Source organism: Vidua chalybeata, unplaced genomic scaffold (genome assembly GCF_026979565.1).
Source record: "Vidua chalybeata isolate OUT-0048 unplaced genomic scaffold, bVidCha1 merged haplotype W_reject_19, whole genome shotgun sequence".
Taxonomy (NCBI): domain Eukaryota; kingdom Metazoa; phylum Chordata; class Aves; order Passeriformes; family Viduidae; genus Vidua; species Vidua chalybeata.
The window spans coordinates 244,924-258,136 of record NW_026530347.1 but is presented as its reverse complement, the minus strand read 5'-3'; the positions used below and the strand labels follow the sequence as shown (position 1 = coordinate 258,136).

Genomic DNA, 13,213 nt, shown 5'->3' with positions numbered 1-13,213 from the left:
GGTCTGGCATTGTGTTTGGCTAGTAGTGCATAAAATTCAGCTTTAATTTCAAGGCTAAGATTGTCACTCATTTTGTGAAGGGACCAAAACCACGACAGGGAGCTACAAACTTAAGTTCCACAAAACTACACAGCCCTCGCTGTGTCGCCCTTCGCTTCCCTGGCTGGGTGAAAGGACAATAATCTGCCTGGGAGGCTCTGCTTAGTTGCTTCAAGTTGTCCCTTCCTTCCCAGACCAGATACACAACAACAACAAAACAAGTGTCCCGCCTTTTGCACTAGTGGATCCTTTGTGAATTTCCAAAGACAGTGTGGGTGCCTTTTCAGCTGCAACCTTTCTGTCTAGACAGAAATCCTGTCCGTGACGTCAATTTTAATGTCACGATCCGCTTCTTGCGGGGTGTCGTGATGGTTCTTTTCACCGATCCCAAAAGTGCAAAAAGGCAAACAAGGGACTATAAGTTAATCACAACAAATGCACCTTTATTAGGGCCAAAACAGTAAATGCGATAGTGGGGATCGGAAAGGAGATAAAAGGAGAGAGAGAGAGAGAAGAGGGGTATGGGAATAGCTACCAACACAGGCGAGATCCTCAGTGGTCCGGACGATGGGGTTCTGTCTGTCGTGTCGGGGGACTCTCCGAAGTTCTGGTCGACTCGGGGCTCCAGTTATAGTCCACAGAGGAAAGAGGGGGGAACAAGTGTAACAACGAAAGTCCATTGTAATCGCCACGCGGGAAGAGGAGAGTCCACAGAAACCACCAAAGCAAGACGAATCCAATGAAGAATAAGTCCATTTGAATCACTGAAGGGAAACAGGTCATGTCATTAGTGGTCAGACCACCAATTTCCCCTCCTCCCTATAGCAGGGGTCTCAGTCTCAGTCCTTGGGAGGAGGGTTCTCATTCTTTGTTTGTCACACTGTTAATGAGGCAGATGAGGGGTCTTCAATGAAGGACCCCGGGAGTCACCCCAAAAGTTCATTTGGCTTAAGAACGGAGATTAGAAGCAGGCCGCGCATCAGGCTGTCCCGTGCTGGGTCCACGTCAGGTCTTTGCCAAGTCCTTGCCAACTCCTTGCCAAGTTCTTGCCAGGCCTTGTTCGGAACAGCTAGCATGACGGTTCAGTGGTTGCACCTGCACTGTGTCCTGTTCTAAGCCGGAACTGCAGTGGAGGAAGGGATTCTTTCTCGTGGCAATTGGAAGGCAGAACGGAAAATGAGGGGCTTCAGACGGGCTCTTACACCACCTTGGAAATTCTTGTTGCTCCCCAGAGGCTCCGAGATGCAGAGAACACGGTGGCAGCTGCTGAAAAGAAGGGCAACTGGGAGTTGGTCAAGAAGCAAGAACCTAGGCAGCTGACTGTGCTTGGCAAGGAGCAGCTGCTGGATTCTTGCAATTGCCTTCAGTGCGCACAGAAGCCCGCTGCTCTGCTGCTTCGTGTTTTGCCTTCAGTCAATTGCACACAGCTGAAGCTGAGGCAGGCTGTTCAGCTTTGCTGCTTTTCAGCATCTCAGCTGCCCTTCTGCTCTGTGGCAGCTCTCCAGGTTTCTTGCCTTCGCTAGGCTGCAACGTGCCCGCTACTACCCAGAGCTGGGCAGGAGTGGGCAGAGAGCATGGCCATCTGCCAGCAGGTTGCAGCTTGCCCAGGAAAATGCAGTGTCCTTGGAATGTGCAGCAAATCTTATTTCCTGGCAAGGTCGGGCTAAGTGAGCAGTGCTGGTACACTTTCTCCTTGAGAACTGGAGCGGAAAAGCTTTTGGCTAAGATGTAGGCGACTAGAGAGGCAGAATACGCAGCTCCGGAGCTGGCCGAAAGCAAGTGCCGCTTGCCGGCGTCTTTCGGCAGAAGCGGCGCTTCGGAGCGCACCGCTGCCGCTCCAGTGATCTGTGCGCGAAGTAGCCGCTTCTTGTCCTCCGGCAGCCGGAGATCGCGGTAGCTTGCAAGAGGGGAAGAACGAAGCCACGAAGAAGCCGGCTTGTGTGCGAAGCTCGCAGACAGCTGCAGGACGGTGGCTGCTGCTCTCCTGCCTTTTTAATTCACTCTTGGCATGCCAATGGAAGGTGTTCCAGGACAACTTTCCTGGGTTTTGACATAGTCGTCATGCATCCCACCTTGGAAATTCTTGTTGCTCCCCAGAGGCTCCGACATGCAGAGAACACGGTGGCAGCTGCTGAAAAGAAGGGCAACTGTGAGTTGGTCAAGGAGCAAGAACCTAGGCAGCTGCCTGTGCTTGGCAAGGAGCAGCTGCTGGATTCTTGCAATTGCCTTCAGTGCGCACAGAAGCCCGCTGCTCTGCTGCTTGCTTTTTCGCCTTCAGTCAATTACACACAACTCAAGCTGAGGCAGGCTGTTCTGCTTTGCTGCTTTTCAGCATCTCAGCTGCCCTTCTGCTCTGTGACAGCTCTCGTGGTGAAACAGAGATTTTTAGAGTTAGGTTAACAAAATGAATTAAGCATTTATAATTTAGCTTGTAGAGTTATGTGTTGAATTTTCAACCTTTTACTTAAGAAACCTCTGCCTAATACAAAGGGCAAAGGAAAATGCAAATTTCTGAAGATTCTTGCATAAAGAACAATACCAGAAGAAGCAAAGAACCCAGATAAACTCCTCTGTCTCCAAGCCTATCAAGACTGACAGACGTACTCAGATAAGCACCAAAGGACCAAAAGCGCACGCGCAGAGAGGAAATGTTCAAAAGTTCAATCATGAGGAAGACCACAATCTTCAGCCTCAGGACCACCAAGAGACCCCCGTACGACCACCACAGCAAACCACGCATGCCCAGAAGGGCGTGGACTTACTTAGCATGAGAAGCGAGGACAGGCGGGGCCAGGGGTTGTATACGCATGAAAAAGTCGTGCAGTGTATTGCATATGGAACGTCTTTAAGAATAAAAGTGTGGGTCAGACTGAGGCTCGGGGCACAAGTTTTGGAGAGCTATCTCACTTGTGCCGGGCGCTGACAAACATACCCACTTCATAACTACCCCAGGTTATGGAGTCTATTAATTTATTCCGCGTATCGTTTCAGTTGGCGACCACGAAGGGGCTGCTCTGCTCACCCGCAGGTCCGGTTGGGAGCAGACACCCTCAGGCGCCACGGGGTTTTTCCCCGGAGGGACTCTGCACCTCGTCTGTACACTGCGAGGAGCAGACCATGGCCCGTCGACTAGCGGATGAAAGCGGTATGTATTAATTTATTTTCTTACGGTTGGCACTGGTAAGTCGAAAAAAAAAGATGTTTTTGCGCGCAGGTTTGCCTAGGGGCTTGCAAGCAGACCGCCATTGGGGGAGAGGCCGGCGGCGGGAGGACCTCCCCAGCTGATAGCGTGGCTCTGGGAGGGCGAAATCACGATTTCAGTGTGTGGTGTGTTTCCCGATTGCAGTGTAGTGTGTCTGTTACGTCCGGACGTGCGTGCTTGTGCGTGTGTGTGTATGTGTGAGTGGAACGGTGAAGCGCGGTGCAGCGTTGCTAAGATAGAGAGACGTGGCGCGGCAGTGCTAGAGAGCGCATGCGCAGGGCAGCTCTCAGCCCACACTACCTGCTAGTGCGGGTAGTGTGCATGCGTGGGGCAGCTCTCAGCCACAGTACCTGATCGTGCGGGTAGTGCGCATGCTTGGGGCGGCTAGCAGCCACTCTACCTGATAGAGTGGGTGGGGCGCATGCGCAGGGCAGCTCTCAGCCACACTACCTGATAGTGCGGGTAGTGCGCACTCTACCTGACAGAGCGGGTGGTGCGCATGCGTGGCACGGGCTGTCCCTTGCGAGCGAGGGGAGCGCGGCGCGGGGCTTAAGTCGGGGCTTGCAAAGGTGCTTTAGGCGCAGCCCAGCTGATAGCGCAGCGGGCGCGCGGGCACAAGCCGCGGTTTGAGGAGCTGCTTTGAACGCCGCTAGCTGATAGCGCAGCTAGTGGCAGCGTGGTACAAGCTAGGAGTTACAAACACCGCTGACAAGCATCGCTAGTTGGTAAAGAGCTTGCAAAAGTAGCCAGCGAGCCCGGCTGGGCTAAGAGTTAAGTGTTTGTTATACAATAGCACTGCCCTTCAGTGTGAAAAGCTGTCACTGGTGTAGGAGGAGGGGTTGGGGAAGGCAGTCTAGGGTTGCCATGGGAAACAGCAGTTGTATGAGTTCTCCACCCCCTTTTGTAAGAGAATTGTACCCTCCCCCTGTCTTGTCAGTTATTGTTCAAGTCTGCCCCTTAGCCTAGAATCTTCTCTGTTCCACGTTTTCCCTTTGGTTCTTCCACCAAGAACACTCCTTTCCCTTTTCCCCACTGGTTAATGTTATATTTCCCCTGCCTTTAGCCTTCTCCCTGTGATAAATTGAGGCGAATAATTTGATTCAGCCTTTTTAAGGTCAATTAGAATTTTATTAATTACAGCAAGCAGTAGCAAGCAAAACAGCGCTGGGTGGGTAGGGGTCTCCTAACCGCCCCTCCTGCAGTGTCCCACACTGCAGTGCCCCACATCCCACCCCCCTTATTCAGTCTCTTTTATAGTTTCTTGGAGGTTTCTTTATTCGCGTCTCTTGCCATAGCGGTGGGCATAGCTTGAGCATCCGTCTGCATCGTGTCTACGTTGTGTCGAGGCAGGTGATCGTTGGTTTCACAATCGGTTCCGGACAGTGATGGGCGTACCCGGAGCACTCCTACGTTGTCTAGTCCTGTGGCCGTTGCCTGGTGGTCGCTGATTTCATAATCAGCTCCGGCCATCCCCCAACATCCTTAGCCTGTGTCTGCAAGAGAAGCTAAGAAAAGCTCCCTAAATGGTGATTAATCATACTTGTGGTCTTGTGTTTTGCAATATGTCTATAGCCTTGCAATATGCCTATAGCCTTGCAGTTTGTAGCAGTTGCTTCTTTATTGTCCTTTTTTTAGTAAAACCCGCAAGTTGCTGTTTCCCAAATTCACAGATGCTTCCCCTATCTCCTAACAAGCAAGCTAGTCCAATTCCTTTGATGAACAAACAAGTTACCACAGTTTATCACATCCCGATTGTACCCTCGAATGCTAAACCCTCCTACCCCTACGCAGTAAAAGAATCCTCACCCCGCCCTTCGGGGCTCTCGGAATCTGCCTCCCTTCTGCTTCGTTGTCTCCCTGTTTGCCCCTTCTGCGACCCTTCAATCAACGAGCAGGATTTCAGCAGCCCGAGTGTCCCTCCCGTTCTTCTGGTGGACCCTCAGATGTACCAGCTATCCGAGCTTCGTGCCAAGTGCCTAAAAGCCCCCACGGCTCGGCAACTGGCTGCCCAAACAGGGACGGACACCAGCGGGTCCAGTCCTTGACCGTCTCCTGGAGATTGCCTGCTCTGTGACCAGCCTTCTCCAGGATTGCAAGTGGCGTTCGGGACCAGTTTCCTGGGACAGTCGCCCTTTCAGTTCAGAAGGCTTCTGTCTCCTGGGTTCTGCTGATAACCGACGGACCTTCGAGCTGCGCGGCAGCAGCAACGCCCTCGGACCAGCAGAAGTTCCACCAGACCCCTCTTCGATGTCCCCGTTTTATGCCTGTGTCCTTCAGAGGTATGCTTATCTCGCTTTTTCTTACGCCTGACTAGGCGTCACCTCCCTTTTTTGTTTTTTTTTTGTTTTTTTTTCCTTTTCGAAGAGGGTGATTTAGCTGTGAGACCTGATATAATGGGTAACCGCCTGTCTCCAGCTCAACGGGAGTTTTAGATCCAAATTAAGTCCCACCTTGTTTTAGGGAACATTTCTTTTAATAAGAGAGATTTAAAGCCTTTTGTTAAATTTATTTTTGAACATTTTCCTGCTATTACACGGGAAGATGTTTTGGTGCCTGATTTCTGGGGAAGAGTTGGGAGAAAGATTTACGATTTACAAGTTCAGGGGAGGATTTCAGTCGGTCGTTTTTTTCCGCTTTTTCATTCCATTCTTAATTTGTTAAAAAAGAAGAGAGAGAGTTGGGTCCCCAGTTCACCTACCTCGTGTTCCTCCCCCCCCAATCCTATTCCCTCTTCCCCTAAGGGCGGATCGGGAGACAGATCCTGCCATACATCGGCACAGAGCTGCTGCCGTCTCTCTGCTGCTTCCCGATCCTCCCTGTCCCATTCGTGTGTTGGGACTGGCCACCCCAACACATGTCATTCCTGTTCCCTCTATACCAGAGACCCTAATCCTAGTTTGAAACCCTGTTGCTCTTTAGAGGACTTAACTGAACAAATAGGACAAAATGGCGCCTGCCTCATGGCGAAAAAAGACCAGCCCCAAGATGGCGGCCCTCCTTCTCCTTCACCCCAGAAAATTCCTGACATCTCGCCCTCGCCTCCTCCCCCTCCTCCGTCGAGTGCCGCCCCTGTGTCGGGACCCGTCCCCTCCTTCCCTCTGGGACCAGCCCCCAAGTGGGCCCAGCCCCCGTGGGTGGGAACCCCCCACCAGAAAGTCACGCCCCAGTGGGTGGGTTGGGACACGCCTCCTCCTCTCCTGCCACTGCCAGTACCGGAACCAGGAAGAAGCCTGGCCGGAAGCAGGCCATCCTGGCCTGTCGGACGCACGGTCTCCGGGACCCACCGGCCAGGGGGAGGCACCGTGCCCTAACCCAGCCTGCTTCATCCTCGGAAGAGGATGAGGAGAGTGGCAGCCCCCAGCATTCCAACAAGTCGGGGGGGGGGGGGTTGGGCAAAGATCAGAGAGGAGGCAATTAAGGATGGGAATTTGGAATTGGCACGGGACTTCGGCAGCTTTGCGGCACCGGTCATCCTCTGGCGGGGGAGGGAGCCAAAGTGGGAGCAAATTCCATACGCTGAGGTGAAGGAGTTAAGGAAGGCTGCCAAAGATTATGGCAGAAACTCGCCTTTCTTTAAAAATGTGCTGGACTTAACATTTGCTGGACGTTTCCTAGTCCCCCATGATTTAAGGTATATTGCTAAGGCACTGTTTGCTCCCACCGAATGCGACCTCTGGGAGATTCATTGGAAAAAACTGTTGAAACCACTCCTGCGCAAGTATGATCTCGCAGAGGTGGTGGGAGAGGGGGATGAGGCAATGGAAGCCCTTGCTGGAGAAGGGGAGTTCAGCAGTCCGGAGGACCAAATTCTACTAGCACAGGAGCTGCTTCAGGACATAGCAGCAGCGGGAAAGGAGGCACTCCTGAAGATACCGGATGGTAAGACCCCCCTGCAAAACTTTTCTTCTATCATGCAAGGGCCTGAGGAGACTTTTATTACTTTTGTTGATAGACTGAAAGAGGCCATTGAGAGACAAATAGACAACGCAGAAGCTCGTGCAGAGCTTCTACGAAAGATGGCCATTTCTAACTCTAATTCGGAAACAAAAAAGATTCTCCGTGCACTACCTCAGGACCCCGAGCCCACCATCTCTCAGATGGTGGAGGCTTGCACAAAGGCAATGTCAATGGAGCACACGGTGGCCCTGGCTGTCAGCAAAGGGGTGGGAGAGGCCATGATAAACTTACAAAATACGCGCTGTTTTAACTGTGGTCAGCTGGGTCACATCCAGGTGAACTGTCCCCACTGGCCACAGATTCAACAACCTATCTTGCCCCCCCAAGACCATATCCTAGGAACCCATTTTATCAACATCACCAGTTTCATCTACAGCGACAAGGGTACCAGCCAGCGGGAAACTGGCGGCGAAGCGCGAGGAAGGGCCGCGCGACGACACCAAGTGGCCCTTCTCAGCGTCCCAGCTTCCCGACCATCAGGGAGGACGAGTGGCCGCGCGGCCAAGTCCAGCAGTTCAGCGCAGCCACGAGGACGGACTCCGCCTCTTCCGCCGGACAGGTACCCTAAATCAGGGCAATCATCAGGTCCTCCGCAGCAGCGTCACCATCTCTCTCCAGGATGAGGACCTGACGAGAATTCCTGCTGGGTTCCTGGGCCCCCTCCACGACTGTCGGGACACCACAATGCTCATCTTAGAAGACTCCTTCAACACGCCAAATGAAATCACCATCTTAGCTGAGGTAGTGTGTTTTCCACCAGGAGAGGAGATCACCGTCTCCGTCATTTGTAACCACCCACCATTTACTTTAAGGAAAGGCGATCCTTTTGCTTTGCTTTACGTACTGGACACCCACGATGACCCGGACACAGAGAGACATGTTTTCTTCACCCAAAATGTATGTAAAGAAAGACCATTAATTGATGCCAAACTTTCTTTCCAGGGAAAGTCGGTGCAGATGCGGCTCATGGCAGACACAGGAGCTGACGTGACCATCATCCCCCAGGTGAGGTGGCCCAGCGACTGGGAGCTTGTGCCCCCTTGCGGCAGGATCTCCGGTGTGGGCGGAGCGGTCCACTCTCTGAGGAGTAGGCATCTTGTGTGCGTGGAAGGTCCGGAAGGACAATTGGCAACGGTGAGACCTTTTGTTGTCTCTTCAAACATACTATTATTAGGAAGGGATGTTTTATGCCAATGGGGAGCCCGCCTCGACATCCCTAGCCCTTTGTGGGATTTTTAGCGTGGGCCACTGCAGAGCGCACTTCCCCACCCCTGACCTGGAAAACCAACACAGCGGTCTGGGTGGATCAGTGGCCCCTTCCATCAGAAAAATTGAGTGCGCTTCATAAATTAGTAGAGGAGCAGGTGAAACTTGGGCATTTAACACCTTCTACCAGCCCTTGGAATAGCCCTGTCTTTGTAATTAGAAAACCTGGCACAGACAGGTGGCGCCTGCTCCAAGACCTGCGAAGGGTTAATGATGTGATAGAAGATATGGGTCCCATTCAACCAGGCCTTCCGTCACCTTCTATGCTCCCCAGAGACTGGCAGCTAGCAGTGATAGACATCAAAGACTGCTTTTTTAACATTCCGCTCTACCCCGGGGATGCTCCCAGGTTCGCCTTTTCTGTACCATCATTGAATAGGGCTGAACCTTTTAAAAGATATCATTGGACATCCCTGCCTCAGGGGATGAAAAATTCCCCTGTGCTCTGTCAGACTTTTGTAGCGCAGATTTTATCACCTGTGCGTCGGCTTTTCCCTGAGGCCATCATCCTGCATGACATGGATGATGTGCTAGTTTGTGCTTCCGACTCGACATACCTAAAGGCAACACTGGACAAGACTATTAAGGCTATCAAAGCTGCAGGGCTCCAGATAGCAGAAGAGAAGATCCAATTCTCAGCACCATGGAGGTACCTCGGATTCCTCATCACGGGAAGGACAGTGACGCCACAGACACTGACCATCAACAAGGATCCGAAGACTCTGCGAGACCTTCAGCAGCTGTGCGGAACGATCACCTGGATCCGCCCCCTCCTGGGACTGACGACTGAGGAGCTGTCACCTCTCTTCTGTCTGCTTCGAGGCGACGGAGACCTCGCCTCACCGTGCGAGCTGACACCTGCTGCGCGGGAAGCCCTGCAACGGGTTGCTGTTGCTCTGAAGTCTCGCCAGGCACACTGCGTGGTCCGGACCCTTCCCGTGAGCTTCGCGGTGTTGGGTAAGTGCCCCCACCTCCATGGACTTCTCTTCCAGTGGGATAACAGAGCATCTGATCCCCTGGTCATCTTAGAGTGGCTCTTCCTACCACACCAGCCCTCTAGGACGATCACGACCCCTGCAGAATTGCTAGCCACTTTAATAATGAAGGCACGACACCGCCTCTGAACCCTCGCAGGGTGTGACCCTGCATGCATTTACTTACCTGTTACATTAGATCAATTGGACTCGTTGTTGCAAACTAATGAAAATTTGCTCATTGCTCTGGACAGCTTCCCTGGACAAATTTCGGTTCACTATCCTAAGCATAAATTGTTTAAGGATACATTGCATTTGGCCCCAAGAATGTTTAAAAGCAAAACACCAATTCCAGGTGCTCTCACGGTGTTCACCGATGGGTCGGGCAGATCCCACAAATCGGTGATCACTTGGAAGGACCCGGACAGTCAGAAGTGGGAGTCTGACATCCAACTGGTTGATGGTTCCCCCCAGATCGCGGAATTGCCGCAGTCGTGAGAGCATTCAAAAAATTTCAACAGCCTCTGAATGTGGTCACTGATTCGGCCTATGTCGCTGGGCTAGCAGAAAGGGCCGAAGGTGCCCTCCTCAAAGAAGTTTCAAACACAAATTTATACAGTTTACTCTCTGATCTCATTTGGCTACTTTCCCATAGAGAGCAACCTTATCATATCATGCACGTAAGGGCACACACCGATTTACCCGGAGAGATCACTGAGAGTAATTGGAAAGCGGACCTCCTAGCCATGTCAACACAAATATCTGCAACCGCTTCAACCACCTTACCAGACATACTCCGGCAAGCGCGGCTCAGCCGTGCATTTTACCACCAGAATGCCCCGGCTCTAGTGCGACAATTTAAGATCTCGATAGCACAGGCAAGAACCATTGTTTCTACCTGCCTGAGCTGCCAGTCTTTTGCTCTTCCTTCCCTCATTTCGGGGACAAATCCCCGAGGGTTGGGAGCGCTAGAGATATGGCAGACAGATGTAACACACTTCGAGCCGTTTGGTCGGATGAAATACATACATGTCTCTATTGACACGTTTTCCGGCGCAGTGTTTGCCTCCGTCCATGCAGGCGAAAAAACCAGGGATGCCATGAAACATCTTTTCATGGCATTCTCTACGATGGGAGTCCCATCTCACATAAAAACTGATAATGGCCCATGCTATGCGTCAAAGCGCTTCGGTGAGTTTGCGCAACAGTGGGGAATTTCCCATACCACCGGAATTCCCCACAATCCTACAGGACAGGCGATAATAGAGAGGGCCCACAGAAATCTAAAAAGGCTCCTTGAACAACAACATAACCCGGACATTACAGTGAGCCCAGCCAAAAGGTTATGTAAGGCCCTGTATGTCCTGAATTTTTTAAACTGCTCAGAAAGGGAGCCTGACCCTCCTATTATCCGCCATTTTCACAATAACACCAGAGCGCAACTGGCCGAGAGGCCACCAGTCTTGATAAAGGACCCAGAATCCAAAGCTATCCAGGGCCCTTTCCCTCTAATAACCTGGGGGAGAGGGTATGCCTGTGTTTCTACAGATAAAGGACCAAGATGGATTCCGGGGAAATATGTCAAGCCCTTCGTAGAGGTGCCAGCTCAGCAAGACAACGTGTCCTTGGTGCAAAGCACCGAGAACACCTCATCGCTGGACGGAGTTTCCACTGCCTGGAAGAGGAGGAGAAGAAAGACCGTTCCTCCCAATATCGTCACACGTGTCATGATTACCCGAAGATATTTTCCCCCGCTGAACTCTACGTACCCAATTACCCCATCGCCCCCTGTACCCTTTCCTTTCCCCTAACCTCCCCTTTCCCTCAATCCTTACCCCTTTTCTCTAATTTTATTTAATGCTTATTTAATAAATAAAAACGGGGGAGGTTGGGGAGGGACCACTGAGGAAAATTTATCATTCAAGTTATGCTTTCTTTTATCACAAGACGCTGAGGATGACTACCGCCTTGAGGACACCTCTGAAACATCTGATGCTCCTGATCGTCATCATCTGGCTGTCACCGGTCAGGAGCTGGATAGTCCCACAGCTGAGAGAAAACATATGGGTCACGCTGGCGAAGTCCTTGAAGCAGGACAACTTCTGTATGGCCATGGGAAGTGTGGACAATCCGTTATCCACGTGCCTGGTACGAGTCCCCCTGTCGCCAAACGACTATCCATATGCAGGAAAAAAACCTAATCCTGTGGACACCTGGGATGAGTGGACGAGGATTCTGCCATATGCACCACAGGAGCCCCAAGAATTGGACCTATTGGGCTCCTCTCAGGCAACTTATTGTGTCAGGTTTAGGTACCAGCCCTCCCAGAAAGACTGGGATCAAATGGCTAAACTCCACCCCGCTGGTACCCAAGAAGTAAAAAGACACGATGTATCTCCCCACGATGGGAGATACCATGCAGCAAATTGGTGCAATTACACCTCGACCATGGTATCTAGGTCCTCCTCAGTTCCCAGGGTGCTCCCCAGGGGGGTTTTTCTCATCTGCGGCCACAGGGTGTGGGCAGGGATTCCCTCCCAAATCCAGGGAGGCCCCTGCAGCCTTGGGCAGCTTACCACACTGACACCGAACAAAACCCAAATTTTAAATTGGAAAAACGAAAATAAATTGGCTCGCAAAAAGAGATCCTATAACCAATTCGACGAAAATTGTGATTCAAAAATTTACAATTGGGGAAAGACGAAGAGAGTCACGGTATCCATATTTTTACCATGGTATGCCGCAGCAAAGGCTTTCGGTGAGCTTTCTCACCTCGAGTGTTGGCTCAGTAAGCAGGCCAACGCCACGTCCGCTGCCCTTTCCGTCTTGCTAGCGGACGAAGAAGTCACCCGGCACGCAAAATAGGGCTGCAAAATAGGGCTGCTATTGACTTCTTACTGCTCGCCCATGGCCACGGCTGTGAGGACTTTGAAGGAATGTGCTGCTTCAATCTGGCATCAAAGAGCACATCCATCCAAGCTAATATCCAGAGGATCCGAGAGCAAGTTGACGACCTCAAGACTGAGACCTTGTCTGTAGATCCTGTGAATAAACTCCTGTCTCAATGGAGTGTCCCAGGGTGGGTTGCTATCATCCTCAGGGGACTCTTTTGGATCTTTCTGATAATGTTCATGATCTCGGTTGCTTTATTTTTGTTTAGACGTATGTTTCTTAAAACGTTGGGAAGTGCTTATTTAATAAATAAAAACGGGAGAGATGTAGGAGGAGGGGTTGGGGAAGGCAGTCTAGGGTTGCCATGGGAAACAGCAGTTGTATGAGTTCTCCACCCCCTTTTGTAAGAGAATTGTACCCTCCCCCTGTCCTGTCAGTTATTGTTCAAGTCTGCCCCTTAGCCTAGAATCTTCTCTGTTCCACGTTTTCCCTTTGGTTCTTCCACCAAGAACACTCCTTTCCCTTTTCCCCACTGGTTAATGTTGTATTTCCCCTCCCTTTAGCCTTCTCCAGATTGTACCCTCGAATGCTAAACCCTCCTACCCCTACGCAGTAAAAGAATCCTCACCCTGCCCTTCGGGGCTCTCAGAATCTGCTTCCCTTCTGCTTCGTTGTCTCCCTTTTTGCCCCTTCTGCGACCCTTCAATAAACGAGCAGGATTTCAGCAACCCGAGTGTCCCTCCCGTTCTTCTGGTGGACCCTCAGATGTACCAGCTATCCGAGCTTCGTGCCGAGTGCCTAAAAGCCCCCACGGCTCGGCAACTGGGAGATCCTTTGCATTACAGGGCGAATAAAGGGGGGATGAATGTGTGTGAATGAGAGG

At 51.6% G+C, this 13,213-nt stretch overlaps 1 protein-coding gene and 1 long non-coding RNA gene across 2 annotated transcripts; one reads left to right on the top strand and one right to left on the bottom strand.

Moving 5' to 3' along the window:
- Positions 1-461: 461 nt before the first annotated feature.
- On the bottom strand, positions 462-1,448 carry LOC128783148 (uncharacterized). The gene is made up of 2 exons (XR_008429017.1): positions 1,414-1,448; positions 462-1,302 (listed from the first exon to the last, which is right to left on the bottom strand). It is a non-coding gene; the product is annotated as an uncharacterized LOC128783148 (long non-coding RNA).
- A 4,753-nt stretch (positions 1,449-6,201) lies between these two features.
- On the top strand, positions 6,202-12,303 carry LOC128783142 (uncharacterized). The gene is made up of 5 exons (XM_053933733.1): positions 6,202-6,375; positions 7,538-7,939; positions 8,141-8,203; positions 8,917-9,421; positions 12,272-12,303. Exons 1-5 carry the CDS (start codon positions 6,202-6,204, stop codon positions 12,301-12,303), a joined length of 1,176 nt encoding a protein of 391 aa, XP_053789708.1.
- Positions 12,304-13,213: the final 910 nt, after the last annotated feature.

Excerpts from the sequence above, each read along its gene's own strand:
- LOC128783142 (XM_053933733.1), top strand. The coding sequence starts at position 6,202 with ATGGCGAAAAAAGACCAGCCCCAAGATGGCGGCCCTCCTTCTCCTTCA. Across the intron at positions 7,940-8,140 it reads AAATCACCATCTTAGCTGAG|GGAAAGTCGGTGCAGATGCG; the intron begins GTAGTGTGTTTT and ends CTTTCTTTCCAG. Across the intron at positions 9,422-12,271 it reads CGTGAGCTTCGCGGTGTTGG|CGGACGAAGAAGTCACCCGG; the intron begins GTAAGTGCCCCC and ends CCGTCTTGCTAG.